The sequence below is a fragment of the Sturnus vulgaris genome, chromosome 2 (genome assembly GCF_052056855.1).
Source record: "Sturnus vulgaris isolate bStuVul1 chromosome 2, bStuVul1.hap1, whole genome shotgun sequence".
NCBI lineage: Eukaryota > Metazoa > Chordata > Aves > Passeriformes > Sturnidae > Sturnus > Sturnus vulgaris.
In genome coordinates, this window is record NC_142244.1 from 100841210 (window position 1) to 100857335 (window position 16126).

Here is a 16126-nt window from a genome sequence, read left to right on the forward strand (position 1 = left end):
TCATCAGGTTACCCACACTTAGTATTTACAGAGAGTGACATGGGATAGTTGGAGCAAGCTTCCAGCATTGCACCAGACGAGATTTTTTTAGTTAGTAGCTTTCCAAATCTAATCAGGACCTTAAAAGCAATTTCCATGCTGCTTCTCCTCGCTTATTCTTTTTATAATATTTCAGTTGGACAAATTGTCCACGTTGAATTGGAGATGGCAATTCCTTTTACTGGCTGGATGGGAAATGCTGGCAGCCCTTAGTACAGGTCTCTGCTGTTTGTTGCAGACTTGGGCCAGGCAGGGCTGACAGATTACTCTTGGAGTTAGTGTGAAATCTCTAAAGGAGGACGAATCTGAATTGTTTGTTCTGTTTTCCAGCCCAAATGAATTTATTGTGTATTTGCAGGTTGAAGCTTTTTTTTTTTTTTTTTTTTTTCTGTAGTTGCATGTGCAGGGGATAATGAAAAACTAAATTTCAGATCATCTTTAAGGGCCTTAAAGTAGTTCACTGTCCTAAACAGAGTAGCTCAGATAACTTTAAGAAAAATGCTTTTTGTTGGGATAAAACCTAGGTGTACTTCAAATCCTAACTTTGTAAGGAATTCCTGCTGTGGAGCAAAGCCAGTAATTCTGATTTCTAGCAGAAGCATCTTGCACAGTTTCCTTCTTGAAGGAGCTGGGCCAGGCAGAAACACCCTGCCTCCCTGTGCTATGCTACCAGCCCATGCTGAAAGCCTGAAAGGCTCCTTTCTGGAAGGAAATACCAGTGACTTTGTGGCATCGTAAATCTCTTTTCCAGGAAAAGGCAAGGACCAATTGATGGTCAAACCAGCCAATGTTAGCCATTTGTCATTTCTGCTGTCTTGCTCTCTCCCACTTTTTGGATTATCCTGTGTCTTCACAGCTCCAGCCCAGGGCTTGCCCTGTAATTTCATGTGGGAGGCAGTTCATACAAGTTTCATCCATGCAGTATTGTACATATGAGTATTTTGTGAGCTTCCTTTGGTTATGAAAACCTGCTCAAGAATGAGCCCCCTGTTCACTTACAGGCTGTGAAACCAAGAGTATTTCTGCTGAACCTTGTGGTACCCAGGTGGGAAAAGTTTGCTGGGACAGAAACTGAGTGCAGAAATGCCATTCAGCAGAGTGTAGGAGCATAATTGTGTGTTGGGGGTGGGCTGTCCATGTGCATTACGTGCTGCATGTGCATGGCTGCAGTTCAGACTTATTCGTCATTGGCACACCCATTTTGGCTGTGCATTTTGGGCAGTGAGAGGCTGGCATCATGCTCAACTTCTAGGGGAGGAATTTCAGCATTCAGGGGACCCTCTATCCACCAGTTTTCACTGAGATGTTTCTGTGCAATTTCTGCTATTTAGTGTGTGCCTGTAAAGTCCCATCCCAATACAAAAGGCAGGAAATCCAATGTTCATCATGAACAGAGCTTTTGAAATGTTTGTGGCTATCCCGAGAGAAGAATAATTTTAAAAGAGAATTTCTCTAGCAATCTGTAGATATAATACTCAAAGCAAACAACTGCTACTTGGCAGCTGGGGCTTGAGGTTTATTTCCATGTATTTGTGGGATTCAACTATAGAAGTTTCTTTTCTTTCCAATATATAATTTCCATATACAGAATAAGACAGAATGTAGAAGCATTTACATTTTACACATGTAATAATATGAGTGCTAATTGTCATTGTGAATTATATTTTCAGTGTTGTTTTCCCCAGTGTCTGACTAAAGTTGAGCATAAATCTTTATAGCCCTCTAAATTTGTATTCGTGTCAGTTTTATTCAGTGCAATTTTGGTTCACTTTGCCTTGCTTGAGATTGCAGATCATGCCCAACAGTGGAAGAGTGGATTTTGAAATTTTTTTACGTGTCAGATTTCCCTGTATCCAATTTTATCAAAAAAGCTGTCACCAGCTTCTTCTGAAACCAGCAAACCTTTTTTCTTTCTAATTACATTTTTACCATATGTTCATCCAGATGGCATATGCCAAACATTTTCTAGGGTGTTATAAAATGACCTGACTTTGGAGGATTTAACTGTTGAAGAAGCTTAAAAAAAAAATTGACACTGGGGCAAAAAAAAAAAAAAAAAAAAATACTGAATTCTCGGTATATACACCTGCACAAAAACAGTGAAAATGTAGGGAATGTTTTCTTGAAGTGTTAAAAGTTGACTCCTTTTTTAACCACCGAAAATAAATTTTTTCTGTTGAATATGTCTAAAAAAATTCTAGAGCTTTGAGCAACTCTCTGGTTTCCTGCAAAATGGAGCAAAAAAGGGTTTGTCAAGGCACCAGATTCTCTGTAGGAGCAGCAGTTTTACTGAGCAATGTAATAACTACTTGTGCACTTTTTTCTTGAAATATCCTTTTCAAGTATAACGCAGTTGAAGCATGATTTTGACACTTGTGTCCTAGTTCTTAATAATTCTTGGGGGATTTCTTAGAGAAAATAAATTAATTTGGGATATACTGAGAAGTTCTAAGAAGAAAGGAGGGTAGGAAATTATTTTTCATATTTAGCTACTAGTTAAGCTAAATTAACAAAGATCAGATTTTCATTTTCTGGAGGTTTTGTATATTTCTTCATCTTTATGACAGTTCTCTTTTAACTGTCGTTTTGGTAGTCTTTCCAGATTATCAAGCACGAAAATGTAGAATACCCTCATGTTGTTACCAGTTTTCATAAAACTGTCTCAAGTCTCAAGCCATTTTACTTAGTGCTAATTCTTGACGAATAGTGATTGAGTGACAATTAGATTTACTTCTTTGTGTTGCTTTGTGTTCCCACTCCCAGGAAATTTTGAGTGCAGAACCCAAGACTCTGAATAGAGTATAAAGAGGTAGCTTTGGGGCAGGATGGGCAGAGACTCATGGCAGGCACTCAGATGGACAATTGGAAATTGAAGTTTGTTCAGTGTCCTTAACTTGCACAGATCTTGTTGAAAAAATCACATCTGCAATCAACAAAGAAGATCCTTCACCTCCTCCAAATTAATGAGACAGTGCTCAACAATTTCAAGTGGTTTTGTTATTTCTGAATTAAACCTTTGGTAAAAAGTCCTTATCTCCATCCTCCTTGCCCACTTCTACTCATCAGTCTGTGAGTGGTTTGACATTTCCACAGCCTCTTCTCTGTCACTGATCAAGTTTACACTTGCTGTGTCTCAAGTTTGAAAGAATCTATTTGGTAGGTAAATCAATCTGTATAGCAGAGATACTGTAACTATTTAAAAGCTAAGGATTAAACACCCCAAAACTGCAAGCTGGTGTTAACCTGTGAAGTAATTGAAACAAACTATAATAGAGGAATATGAAATGAGACACCGGAAAGCAGCATGTCTCCACCCTGTCAAAATATGGTGCAACAGCCAGTTGATTATGGTTGTTTTAGAGTTTATGTGTGTGCAGCTGTACTCAACTCAGTTTGAGGTATCACTTTTTCTGCTTTCTTTTTGGAACTCTTTGCAGAATGGAGTTAAAGTTGGTCAGATGCCTTTGTTACTTACTTCCAAAATAATGTTTATCATAACCAGGATTGCTGGTTTCATACTATAGTTTTCAGTTCCTTAGAAGAGTTAGAGCTCTAATCATTTTTCTGTGAAAATGCAAGCTCCATTTTTTCTCAAAAAATACTTTTGACATGTCAGGGAATGATATGTCAAAATGAAAAGGCTAAAAAAGCATTGTACTCAGATACTTTGCTTTTAATTACCTGTAAGCATTATTAAATCAAGCTCTCAATTGCAGCCTTTGTTTATACATTCCTTGGATTATTCAGCCTCTAACTAAAATAAGGACAATGCTAGGAGAGTTTCCATGGAAAATATTACCATGTTCATAATTTTGAAGCTGGTTATGTGAGGATTCAGTGTCAGTCTTAAACCACACCTCTGACTGAGTCAAGCATGGATTTGGCTATGCACATGATAAGTTAGGCTCCTCATAATATCCTGGGCTTCAGAATTGTGTTTGCAAGTGGTCGTTGCCATGATGCAGCTGATCAATGGTCCCCAGGGTGGTTTTCTTTCCTAATTTTCTTCCTCCTTTGCTCACTGTAGGCCCCTTTATGGGTAAGTGTGCATATGAATCTGCTCATTCATTCTGCTCTGCGTGTTGGTGCATGCAGGTTCAGATGTCTTCTCTCTCATTTCCCTTGATACCTTCTCTTTTGACTAGAGCAGTTGCCTCAGAGAGTTTGTGAGAGTAAGTGCTTATGATTGCACTTCTGCTATGCTTTTCCATAGCTGGTAGTTTATCTCTCAGAGGAGTCTGATATATAAAATCTCTGTTCAAGAAGTTCTCTACGAATTATTCTCTTTCATATGGCAGCAGTCTTCCACTGCTGACAACATGAGTGCATCAGTGAAGATGGCCTTTTGCAAAGCAGGGACTAATGCCAGCTGCTGAAAATGGGAGGAAATAAGTCTATCTCTTTAAAAAGGCAATCTAAGGGCAGCTTGAGTTTGTGTACATGGAAAGAGCAGTTAATATTTAAAATCTCAGGCTTTTTTTCTCCCATTTTTCCTTGAGAAAAGTAAATCTTTAGGTATGATGTAAGAACTGTATCTCAATGTATCTAAATACATTTTTAGGTGTTTGAAGCAAGTAGTGAGTTTGTAGTGTTGCAGTTATTCTTCTAAGATCTTTCAGAGTGTAAGAGACATTCTGGGCAGAATTGCCCAAAATGTCTTTTTTGAGTCCAAGCTTATTAGATTCTGGTTTAGAACTCGTAGCATAGTTATTCTGTGGAAGTCAGTATTTTCCACAGCTCAGAAGGAGATCAAATACCTCCAATTAATGCAAAATTCAAATTAGTCTTGAACTGTGGTACCACAACTGGCATCTCAATAATGAATTAACCGCAGGAGGAAGCAGGTTTGTCAATGTACCATCACAAAAAGCTTTGAGCATTCATCTAATCTCTTCTGGGATCATATTTATGCATCTTGCTGCTCTCTTGAAATACACCCCCGAAGTACTGAATGGCACAAGAATATCTGATGCAGCAAGCTGTGGAAGTGTGAGCTGCAGAGTCTTTTTCATTGATGTATTTCAAGGTGGATAACCTTAAAAATCAATAGTGTCTGCTGTGCTACTCAGAACCATGATGGACTGCTCCTCGCTGATCCTCTTGCTTAGGCTTTGAATAACTGATGCTGTGCTGCTGCAGATCCTCAGCACCAGCCAAGGCAAGGGCTGGAGCATCCAGTGGCAGGGCTGCTCCTTTAAGCAAATCTCTGCTCTTAGAATTTGTTATGTGAAGTGCAGCTGTTGGTTGGGAGTTTTGGGGGTTGTTTTGGGGTTTTTCTAGAAGACAGATTAAGTATAATGACAGGAAAGCAGTTTTCAAAGGCTCAAGCAGTATTTTCACATTGCTTGTAAATATGGTATTTTCTCTTTGGAGACAGAAGGTGCTTTCTGTTTGGGCTCTTAGTGCCCCAGTTACAAAAATGGAAACAGCTATTAGGAAAATATTATTAAATAGATTATCTTAACTTTGTGAAATGTTAATTTTGTGGGGCTGTCATCTAAGAGAGGTGAAAAATGCAGTTTTGTCTTCTCTACCAAAACAAAGTTCTCAAGTTGCAATAGATAGTTTTTTAGATACCAGTGGCACCTCAGAAATTGTCTCATTAGAAAAACAAAACATTTGAGTATCTAGAAGCACAAACCATGAATAGGAATTTATGGAAAGGAAGTGCCTGGAAGGTCTTGAAGATAGATTTTTTAAAAGGGTCTGCATATAATTCTCTGGTTTTCTAACAGTTCGTTGGGAAAAACAAAATGGAAAGTTATCTAAAATAAACTGACAAAAGCTGGAGGAACAGGAGGAGGATGAGGAGGAAGAGAATGAAGTATCTGATGTGATGCTCTAGCTAGTAAAAAACAAGTACTTTCTTTTCTGACCTCACCTTATGCACATATTAAGAGAGCACAGAGATATTCCCCTGCTCTCTTATTTTTGTAAGGAAGTAGCTTCTGCTGCCTCTGATCATATGCATAAAAAGACATCATGTTACTCTTAGGCAGACTGAATCTAGTGATAGGGATAAAAAGCTTCTTTGAAGAAAAGCCCTAGAAAAATCCAGTAACAGAAACAGACTCCCCACTGAGAGTTTACTGAGATTTTCCTGCTCTTCTGTGTATCAGTAATGAAGCAGACCATGGAGAGAAAGTAAACTGTTGTCATGCCCAAGGTGTATGTGTTGGGGAAAGATTAGAGAAGTTTTTGTATGTCATTGATGTTGAAAAAAGATCTCTGAATGATACCTTTCTCCTTATGGACTGCCATTTTGGAGTTCTTCAGGGAGTTGTATTTGCAGATGGAAAAGGGACAGGTGGTGAGAGCAACAATGCTGGTTGCACAGTATGTTCCTTAACTGTCATGTTATAGCATGTTATATGTAAAAATATCTATGAATTACAACATAAGACACGTGAAAATTACTTGAATTTCATATTGTTAATTAATTATGAAGACATCAATGGATGATACTGCCTAGTGCTGTAGGGATATCTGCCTGTCTGATGTGCATTTCAGAGTTCTTGGATTGGGCACCTGGTTGTTACCTTTCTCAGAGCCTGTACCCTCTCTGCAGGTGGGGTTGGGACTTGGCTCCCTCCATTTGTCTACTGCATTCATCTACCCTGAGCTAGAGTTAGTTCAGCACTTGCAGATTTACACTCTCTTGAAAAGTAAAAAAAGAGTTAACTCTTGGTCAGGCAACTTAAAACAAATATTATCTGAGGTCTCTCAGGACTGCACTAAGTTGATGCCATGAGCTGAAATCTGTCTTTGTACTGTGCTGACCAGATATTGCTTGTTGTCTGCAGTGGTAGTTTGGTTTCCTGAAGCACATGAGTTCGATGGATGATGTTTGGGATAGGACACTGGAGTGGTCTGTTTGTCTGTCTGATTGGCACTGGGAATTAATTGGTAGCTGTGATTCAGTGGGGAGTTCACGCATTGGGTGGAGAATGTATGTATGTTTTGGTTCTGACTGTCTAGAGCATCAGCCTTGTTTCAATGTTTATTAACATTAATTTAAAATCTTTATGCTTTTAAACTGTTACCTATTTCATGGATATGTGATATTGGATACCTTTTATCCTTTCTATTTTCTGCTTGAAACTCAAGATCTTTCCCTCCAACAATGAGATTTTTTTTTCTAGGTACAATAAATAGGCTTTGTCATAACACCATAGAAGAAAGTAAATTATTTTAGTAATTCACCATAAATATATTTTCTTTATGTCTTTTTTGTCTGTTTGTGCCCTGGAACATTATTAAGTGATTTCAAATAGTTTATCCAAGTAGCAAACACAGAGCTGTTTTGGGTGCCTTAGGAAGGGAGAGGATTCAGCTCGGTAACTTGCTTAACATAGTAGATCCCCAAATTAAAATGTGTGTCCTCTTTTTAAAAAGGCTGACAGGCTCTAATTATTATGTTTTATGTTATGAGTAGGTCACTACTATTATTTTTCCCTTCAAAAAATTCCAAAGGATGAAAAATTCAATCACAGATGGCAAAGGCTTTATTGTTGGGTTATTTTTCTTTCATATATGGGATATGATTAAATGTGTGCTGTCAAAAAGAGGCCTCTTTAAAGCCTGATACTATTGATTACTATTTGAGACTTGCCAGCAGCATTATTACTTAGTGCATAAGAAAATCTAATAGAAAATTATTAAGTTGGTGTTTTAGTTCCTCTAGTGAGAACGTTTCAGATATTCATCTCATATCGTTGCACAAATTGCTTGGCTCAAGTAGATACCACAAAATCATGTTTTAATGATTTTTTTCCTTTTTCCATCTTTTATTTTTTTCACAGTCACATGACACAATCAGCCACATTTGAAGACCCTCGAATAGAGAGCTGCCAAATAACCCCTCCAGCTCCTCGGAAAGTGGAAATGAGGAGGGATCCTGTGCTAGGATTTGGGTTTGTGGCTGGTAGTGAAAAGCCAGTTGTTGTACGCTCAGTAACACCAGGTATGTTTTCCCCACCTGACTCCAGAAGAAAACTGATTTAGCCTACTAAGATAAAATGCAGCTACAAATTTGAGAACTGTTGAAATATTCAGGCAGGCAAAGTAATCACAAATACTAGATATGATTATAAACCTTGTCTTACTCAGTGGCTTCCTTCCTCACATTCATTTTTGAACATTACATAAATGCAAAAAGCCAGTTTGGAGTTATTGCTCTGAGCCATTACTATTGTTTGCCTGAAAAAAACCCATTTCATTCAAGGGAAGAAGGTCTTCTCCCTGGTATCTTTATATTGGTTTGCTGTCACCTTCATTATCATTGAATCAGTGTTTTCAAGAGGTATGTTGAGTTCTGAGATTGAAACTTGCATATTTTTCATTCTTACCATCACCCTCCCAAGGAAAGCTAGGTTTCTAAAAAACAGTATTTCTTTCTGAAAAAGACAATGCTATTGCTGGCCTTTTTTTTTTTTCTTTAATGAATGCATCTGTCTAATTATATGGTTAAAAGCCAGGTCAAAAGATATCCCTAAACATTTCACCTGCAGTGAAAATTAATGAGGTTTGTGATCTTTTTGAAGTTATGAGAGACCAGACCTGGGATAATCCATCTCCCAAATAGTAGGCACCTGCTCTCTATGCTTAAAAGTTCAGTTGTTATGTAAAATTGCAGCCAAGAGCAGGGATTTGACTTTTGCTCTTGTTCAATATGTTCTCCAGAACCCCCACAGAGAGCAGAGAGGCAAAATCGACTTTGTGAAGTTCTGATGTCATTTACCCACGTGTGTGCATTGATTACATTTGTATTGCTTTCACATGAACTGAGCAGTGTAACTAATATTTGAACCAGATCCAGACAGCCCATTTCTCTCAACTTGGCATTATTAATGTAGTTTTATGTTAAAATTTGGAAAATGTGTTTACTATGTTCTGTTCCAAGTGAATAGGAGGAAATACGAGCTCAGGACAACATTCTCCTACATGGATTTGTATCCATTTATGTGGGATATGGAAGTGGAGTAAAGTTTTCAAAGGAAACAGAGGAAAGGATAAGCATTAGCTCAGTTGTTGAATTAATTTGTTTTCATGTTAAAACATTTTCTTTTAAGACTTTATCTTCATAGTAGTAATATTATTTGGGTTTTTAGGTATTATCATTGCAGAATGTAAAGACAAAGACTAGAGACTTTACCCTAGGAACTGTGATATCACATCATCTTCTGGGCATGTAATTGTGCTGAGAAACAAAGTAGTATGTGCATTTTATAAAATACAATGCACTCAATGTGCATTTCAGCAGTGCCAGAATACATGACTGATTGTCTATTCAGACTAATGCTAAATATTCATGTCCAACTGAAAGTGGAAATGCTTTTGGATGTACCTGTGTTCATCAAGTGGTAGGAATCCAGCAGAAAAGAGATTCAAGCAGCTGGAGGTATAAAAACTTACTGTCTCCAATTGAAAAAAACCAGGATTGTTTTGCCTGGAACAGAAAAGTCGTAGGAGAGACCTGTGAATGATACTCAAATATGGAAGTGATGTTTCATAGGAAAGAAGAATAAGATGTTATCTGGTGTTACTTTGCCTGGGACAGGAAACAATGTGTTGCAACCAGGAAGTCCTGGTATACTTACCATGGGAAAAGACTTCCTGATCTAAACAGTAGATAAACAGGATCATTTATTCACAGGAAAAGAAATCCTTCTCAGGGTGGTCTTACAAAATACCAGACATGGTTGATCACACCTTATAGGGTGCATTAGTCCACAGCTTATGGGTCCTTTTGGCCCTTCAGAAAACTGAGCCCTTGGTTTAGGTGGTTAGATGCTGGTTTAGAACTTCAGGAACTTCAGTAGAATCTGCTAAACCACAGCTTGCAAGATTTTCCTGATGAGGGAGTATTGGGAACATCAGAAATAGTTTAGTGTAAAAATGTCATTAGTTGAAGAAAAACACTTGTAGTATGTGAACAATAGTGTGTCTGTGTGTTTACAATGATTTGCTAACCTGTGCTGTTTTGGTTTGTTTTTTTTCTACATTTGTCTGCAGGCGGCCCTTCTGAAGGAAAGCTTATACCAGGGGATCAGATCATAATGATTAATGATGAGCCAGTCAGCAGTGCTCCAAGGGAGAGAGTCATCGACCTTGTCAGGTAGTTGATGTGCTGTCACTTATACTACGAACCCAGTGACTTATTGCCTTGTGCAGTCATTCAGTAGTACAGCAAGTCTTGCCTTCCCATGGCTGAGAAAAGGGAAAATAATGTTGCTTTAGATATAATGAGGAATTATTTTAGTATTGAAATGAAGTTCTTAAAATGTCATCTGGGTAGCTGAAAAAGTATGAAAACATCCAGGAGTAGTTCCAAAGTACTTGAGTATCAAAAGAGGAATAGTATTCTCCTGGTATTTATTTTTTGTATGGATTGTTGAAAAGATGATTCCTAGAGCATGGAAACTCCATTCACTGTTGCATTACTGTTCATTTTTCACATAAAAGTTCAGTTTGTCTTATGTGAAGGATAAAGACAACTTGGTAGGATGATTTTTGAGAGTGAATGAATGCATGTAAATAGGTAGAGAAGCCAAAAAAGTTCAGGTGGAATGCATGTAGGTGAGTATGTGTGAAAGAAGCAGGCAGGAAAGAGAGAAGAAGGCAGAAAACTAGACAAAAAAAAAGTGGATTAGAATTGTACAGGAGAGGAGAAATGTCAGTATTTGTAATGAGAGGTAGAAGGAAAGGAAGAACAGTGACTGACAATACTAAGAATGTAGAAAAAGATGTATTGCAATTCATAAATAAACTTTGCTTTTGGAGTAACAAGAAATATTAGTTCATTGCCAAAAAAAATGGCAAGTAACTAAAAACATAGAAATTAATAATTTCAATTCCAGTAGTCTGGTGGCTGTACGCCATTTTTGTTTCTGTATTCTTCTTCCCATTGGTGGGTCTTGCTGATTCTGAGAGATGCTCAGGTTTTAATGGTACAGGTACCTCTGCTCAAAACTTACAGCTATCAGTGTTTTCAGTGTTACCCATGTAATTTTGAAAAGTCACATTTGTTTATATAAAATTGGGCAGGAAGTGCCACAGCAGTTGTACTCCTGCAAATGGGTGCTCATTTGCTGGGGATTTAGGTGAAAGAAAACTTCCAAAGATGATGCAGAAATTATATAAAAATGCCAGCAATGCTGACAACTTTCATCTGTGTTAGGTGGAAATAAACAAAATATATTTTCAGATTTTTTTCAAAAAAGTGTTAACCTGCAAGTCAACTAACAAACAAAATTTGTTGAGAGCTTCTTGTGATGAGCAGACTCCATAAACTGAAAGAACTGTCCTGCTCCTAATATAGTTCTGTCTTGTGCTCTGTGTTTACCACTGGTAAAAGCCTCAAAAATGGGTCTTACACTCATTTTTGATGTCTTCGTTTCTTAATAAAGCAATAATATTGCCTTCTTCATTTCTTCCCTGATTCTTTGATATTATGCAAAGTTAGGTTCTCTATCTCATTTTCTGCTTCTAGCAATATGTAGTAATAACAGCAAAGAAAATAGACTGATTAGACCTGAGACAAACTGAATTTATTGTGTAGTTGATTCTCTGTCTGCCTTCAAATGAGAAACTCAATAAGAATGTCACCCTTCCCAATTACATTGACTACATAGGTGGTGTTAAATTAAGTGTTGTTTCATTCCAGGGAAAGCTTTAAGTGATGCTTTTCTTACACTGTAATTCTACCCCTTCTCTCAAAATCTGGCTGCTGTTGGGATTTTGACAGAGACTCATTATTTGATGAAATTTGGAGTGAAATATATTGGGTTTGTATGTTACAGCATTTGAAAATAAGAGCTTTCTTTTCATGCCAGTGGAGATGCCTGGAATGATTAGACACTGTCTATGTGCAGTCCTGACACCACAGCAGAAGCAATTCTTTACATCAGTGAAATAGTGACTCTTCTGTATAATTGAAGGTTTTCATGTGGGTTAGATACATCTGTAACTTTTCAATGCATCTGCATTTTTCAATGTGCGTGGGAGAAGTTTTGAAATCTTGTTTTCCTGCAGGTAGCAGCATCTCAGTTGCCAGCAGTGAGGGTGTTTTAAATGCATAGGTTACGCAATGGGCATAATCACAAAATCATAGAAGAACTGAGAGGAGATTTCTGGAGATTACCTCTTCCTCCAGGCCAGGTAGTGTCAAAGTTAGATGTGGCTGATCAGCACTTGCCAAATCAAGTCTTTAATTATCTCCAAATATGGTGATTTCACTGGGTAAACCACACTGGGCGTTTCAGTTCTTAACCAGTGGCCTTTCAAAAAGACAAGAGCCAACTTCTTTATCAGCCTGAGATGCATCCCATCGAGGCCCACGGACTTGTGTCACTCTTGCCCAAGCAATCCCTAATTCAACCTTTTTTCTGCACCTATTCCCTAAATTGTGTCACTGAGCTCAGGGACCAGGGTGGCAGACCTTGACACTAAAGGCCAAAGCCCAGAAGGCATCGAGCATCTGAGCTCATTCAGTATCCTTCATCAGGTTACCCACTCAATTTAGCAGTAAGCTTGTATTTCCCTTGGCTTTCACTGCTATTGCAGTTGTAGAGACCCTTCTTGTTATCCTTCATCCATCCTGGATAAGTTTCAGTGCCAGCTGAGCTTTGCAAACCCCATCCCTGCCTGGCCAGGTACAGCTTCTCTGTTTCTTCTGGGTAACCCATCTCCATTTCCATCTCTGTTCTCTTTCCATTTTGCACTGGGACTTGTTCAGGCTTTCCCTGTGAGCCACACCGGTGCCTTGCCTGTCTGCTTCCATGCAGATTGGAATTCTGGCACCTGGAGGAGGCTCTCTTGGAAGATGACCCAGCTCTCCTGGGCTCTGGCCTTTCAGAGCTGCATCCCAAAAAACCCTCCTTGCCAGTGCCCTGAACAAGCTGCCATCTGATTTTAGACTGGACTCCTCTTCCTCTTTTTCTCCAGGATCTTAAATTGTACTATCTTGTGGTCACTGTGGCACATTAATGACAAATTGATATTCCAACACTATTTTTTTCTGTGATTACACAGTCTCTTGCCGATTAGGTGTAACAAGGTATATTTTATATTCATGTGAAATTCACTGGCTATTTTGATGCAGCTTTCTCTCAAAGCTTTTTTTAGTAAAGTCCACAAACAATTTATCATTATAATTGCAGAGTGTGGAAAAAATCAATCTACTTTCAAAATACTGATATAAAGATCATAGCCTGTCAAATAGAAAAAAAACCAAATTGCATAAGAAAAGAAAAAGGCAGATTTCACAGCCAGATGAGCATCAAACTTCACCAGGATTAGGAAAGCCCAAAACTTCCAAGCAAAATATACATAGATGTTAAGACAACCTTGAATGGTAAACAGAGTTTTTAATGAAACACAATATTTAATTGTTTTCCAAGAAAACATTGTCAGAACATTAACTTATGAAAAGAGTTATGAGCTTGAAGGAAAAGAAAATGGAAAAAGCAATTTCTGCTTTCTTAGAAAAGTCTATGTCTCTTAAAAAAAAATTTCGAAATGTCCACCAAAATGGATAATTGAAAAGTGTCAATTAAATCTCTTTTTTTTTGTTAGGAAAAAGCATATCCCTAACCAATAAATTACCTTTATTTCTGAATTTCCCACAAAATAAATCAGAGTAATTTCTTTTAGATATTTTTTCCTCAGTCCATTTCCTGTCAGCTCCAAATTCATTGTGTAACTGTTACTCCTGCAGAATTAGAAACAGATAAACTGGTCTTTCAAGAAACTCCCTTTTGTATAATGGTTTTACTACAGGATAATGCAAGAAGTTAAATGCAATGCACAATACAGAAATTTTCCCATTGGCTTTTTATTGTATTATAATATTTTAATTATGTGTGGGCTTTTTAAACATTCATTACTGAAAATAATCTTCCTTAAGTAGAAAACTGTTATACCCACTTCTGACTCCAGAGGGTACTGAGCAGGAACCTGGTGAGAGATTGTGGTTTGTTTTTTAAGCATTGAGGGACGCTCTTGTATCCTAGGAAGTCTCAGGTCTGGAGATTATCAGGGATATTCATTATAAATATCCCCTGTAGGTCGTTCTGATCCATTGAATTCTTTTGGCTCTGCTTTACTGGCAACACTTAATTAGTGTTCAAGTCGTCCTTTGAAAGCCCGGGTTGCAGAAACATGAATCCAGTATGGTTTGCAGACAAAATCCATTTGGACTCATTATTTCTGGGTGCTGTTCAATGGCTTTTGCACCATATTATGTTCTCCTGAGCTATTTCCAGCACAAACTCAGAAGTCATGTTTATGGTTTCCCTTACAAAGAGAGGTCAGTTTTTTGAATGTCACTTGTGGCTGTGGTCAAGATGAATTCCATTCAAGACAGACAGTTACAGAACTTCAAAAACGAGGAAGAAACAAGATCACTTTTCTAAATGTAAGCTTCAAGTCAAGTCAAGTAGCCGGCAAACAGAATACAAAGGATGTATTTGAAGTGCAGTCAGTTCAAAATTTATCAGGATCTATTTATGTTGGTTTTATTTCGCTGCCAATACGGATTCTGTGAGTTAAAGATTTTCACACATGCTTGACAATGAGTACTTTGAGATAACATTAAAGCCATGGTGCAATGGAGCAATTTTTTCCTTATATGAAGGTGAGCAACAATGCAACACTGACATAATAGAAGGTATATTAATGTACAGTATCAATTATTTGGTTGCTTAGAGGTGCATGTATCTCATTATCATTGGTTAATGTCACATTTGTATCTTTTTAAGAATCAGCTTAACCAGACCTCTTTTTTGAAACAAATAAAAGCCTCTAACAAATAATTTGCCTTATTAACTGTTTATAGGCAATTCCTATAACATGAATGACTTATTTATCTTAGATTGCACCGGGTAGGCATTAGTCTACAAGGATGCCAACTAATGTAAACTGTCTTTTTATTTAGCAAGGTATTTTACTGAAATTTTAAGTAACGCACAAGTGTTCTGTTTACTTCCTAGACCAAACGGTGAGTACGGCATGGTAGTGGTACTTTGTTCACACTTTAATTAAAATAGTTATCCAGGCAGCCATCCAGAAGAAACTGGCATCTGAAGAGGGTGATCCATCTGAGACACTTGTTTTGGAAAACCTACCCTGTTGCAGAAAGCTTTATTATACACTGACTAAAGAAGGAAAAGAGAGGAAAGTATTTTAGAGTAGAAACCTGACTTCTAGGTTGCTAAATTAGGCTAGATAAGTTTATTGCTTACAACTGTAACAGCAGTAGATCAATATTTGATATCCTGTGGAATTCCACTAAAAGACTTAAATTGCAAAGTGAGAAATGAAAAAGGTGAAATTCATTAAGGGCTTTTATATCTTGTTGGCTTTTTTTTTTTCTTGTTGGCTCTATTTTTCATGTTGGCTCTGTTTTCTACTTAAGAGAAATGACTCAAAAACCTCTCCGAAATAACTTTCTTTGGCAAGTTAATGTCACAGCAAGTTTTCATCAAGAGGATCTAGAGAATTCTTTCAATTCTTCAGTAGAATTTATGGTTTAATTGTGTATTGCCATAAGACTAGAGAGAAGGAACCCTCCAGGATTTTAGCTGCATGTTGCATTTTAAGCGCTAACATGAATTTAATCAATACTGACCCTGCTCACCATCATTGGGAAATGGATGAGGATTCTGTCACTCCCATTTGACTCTGCATATGTCAGGGAACCACTTTTCCTACTCTGTATCCTCACAGCTAAATGCAAGTGTAAAAGGGAGCTCAGTGACAGTGCCTGTCATCATCATCGTCTCACAGCAGCTGAAAATTCCACTTTTCAAATGTTTCTGGATCTAGTTTAGACAGTTTCATATACTGGATAAAGTAATTTTAGTGGACTTACTATTAAAGATATTCTCTCTTCATCAACATCATAGAGAAAAAATCAAGCATATTAAGCTATTAACTATGATACTGCTTAGCAACCATGAACCTTGAAAACTGCTTTTTCTGAAAAGCCAGTCATGCAGACATTTTAATTTGAAAGTACTCCATTATACTCCCAGTTCAGTATATAAATCCGGAGGCTGTAGCCACTTTGTGTCAGGCCCTGATTGAT

At 37.6% G+C, this 16126-nt stretch overlaps 1 protein-coding gene across 1 annotated transcript in view; it reads left to right on the plus strand.

Annotated features, from left to right (window-relative positions):
- Positions 1 to 16126, plus strand: part of FRMPD4 (FERM and PDZ domain containing 4) — a 292960-nt gene that overhangs the window by 220429 nt on the left and 56405 nt on the right. Inside the window, exons 3-4 of the mRNA XM_014875833.2 lie at positions 7842 to 8002; positions 10054 to 10156. Of these exons, the coding sequence (XP_014731319.2) occupies positions 7842 to 8002; positions 10054 to 10156 (264 nt within the window). The remainder of the gene's footprint in view (positions 1 to 7841; positions 8003 to 10053; positions 10157 to 16126) is intronic.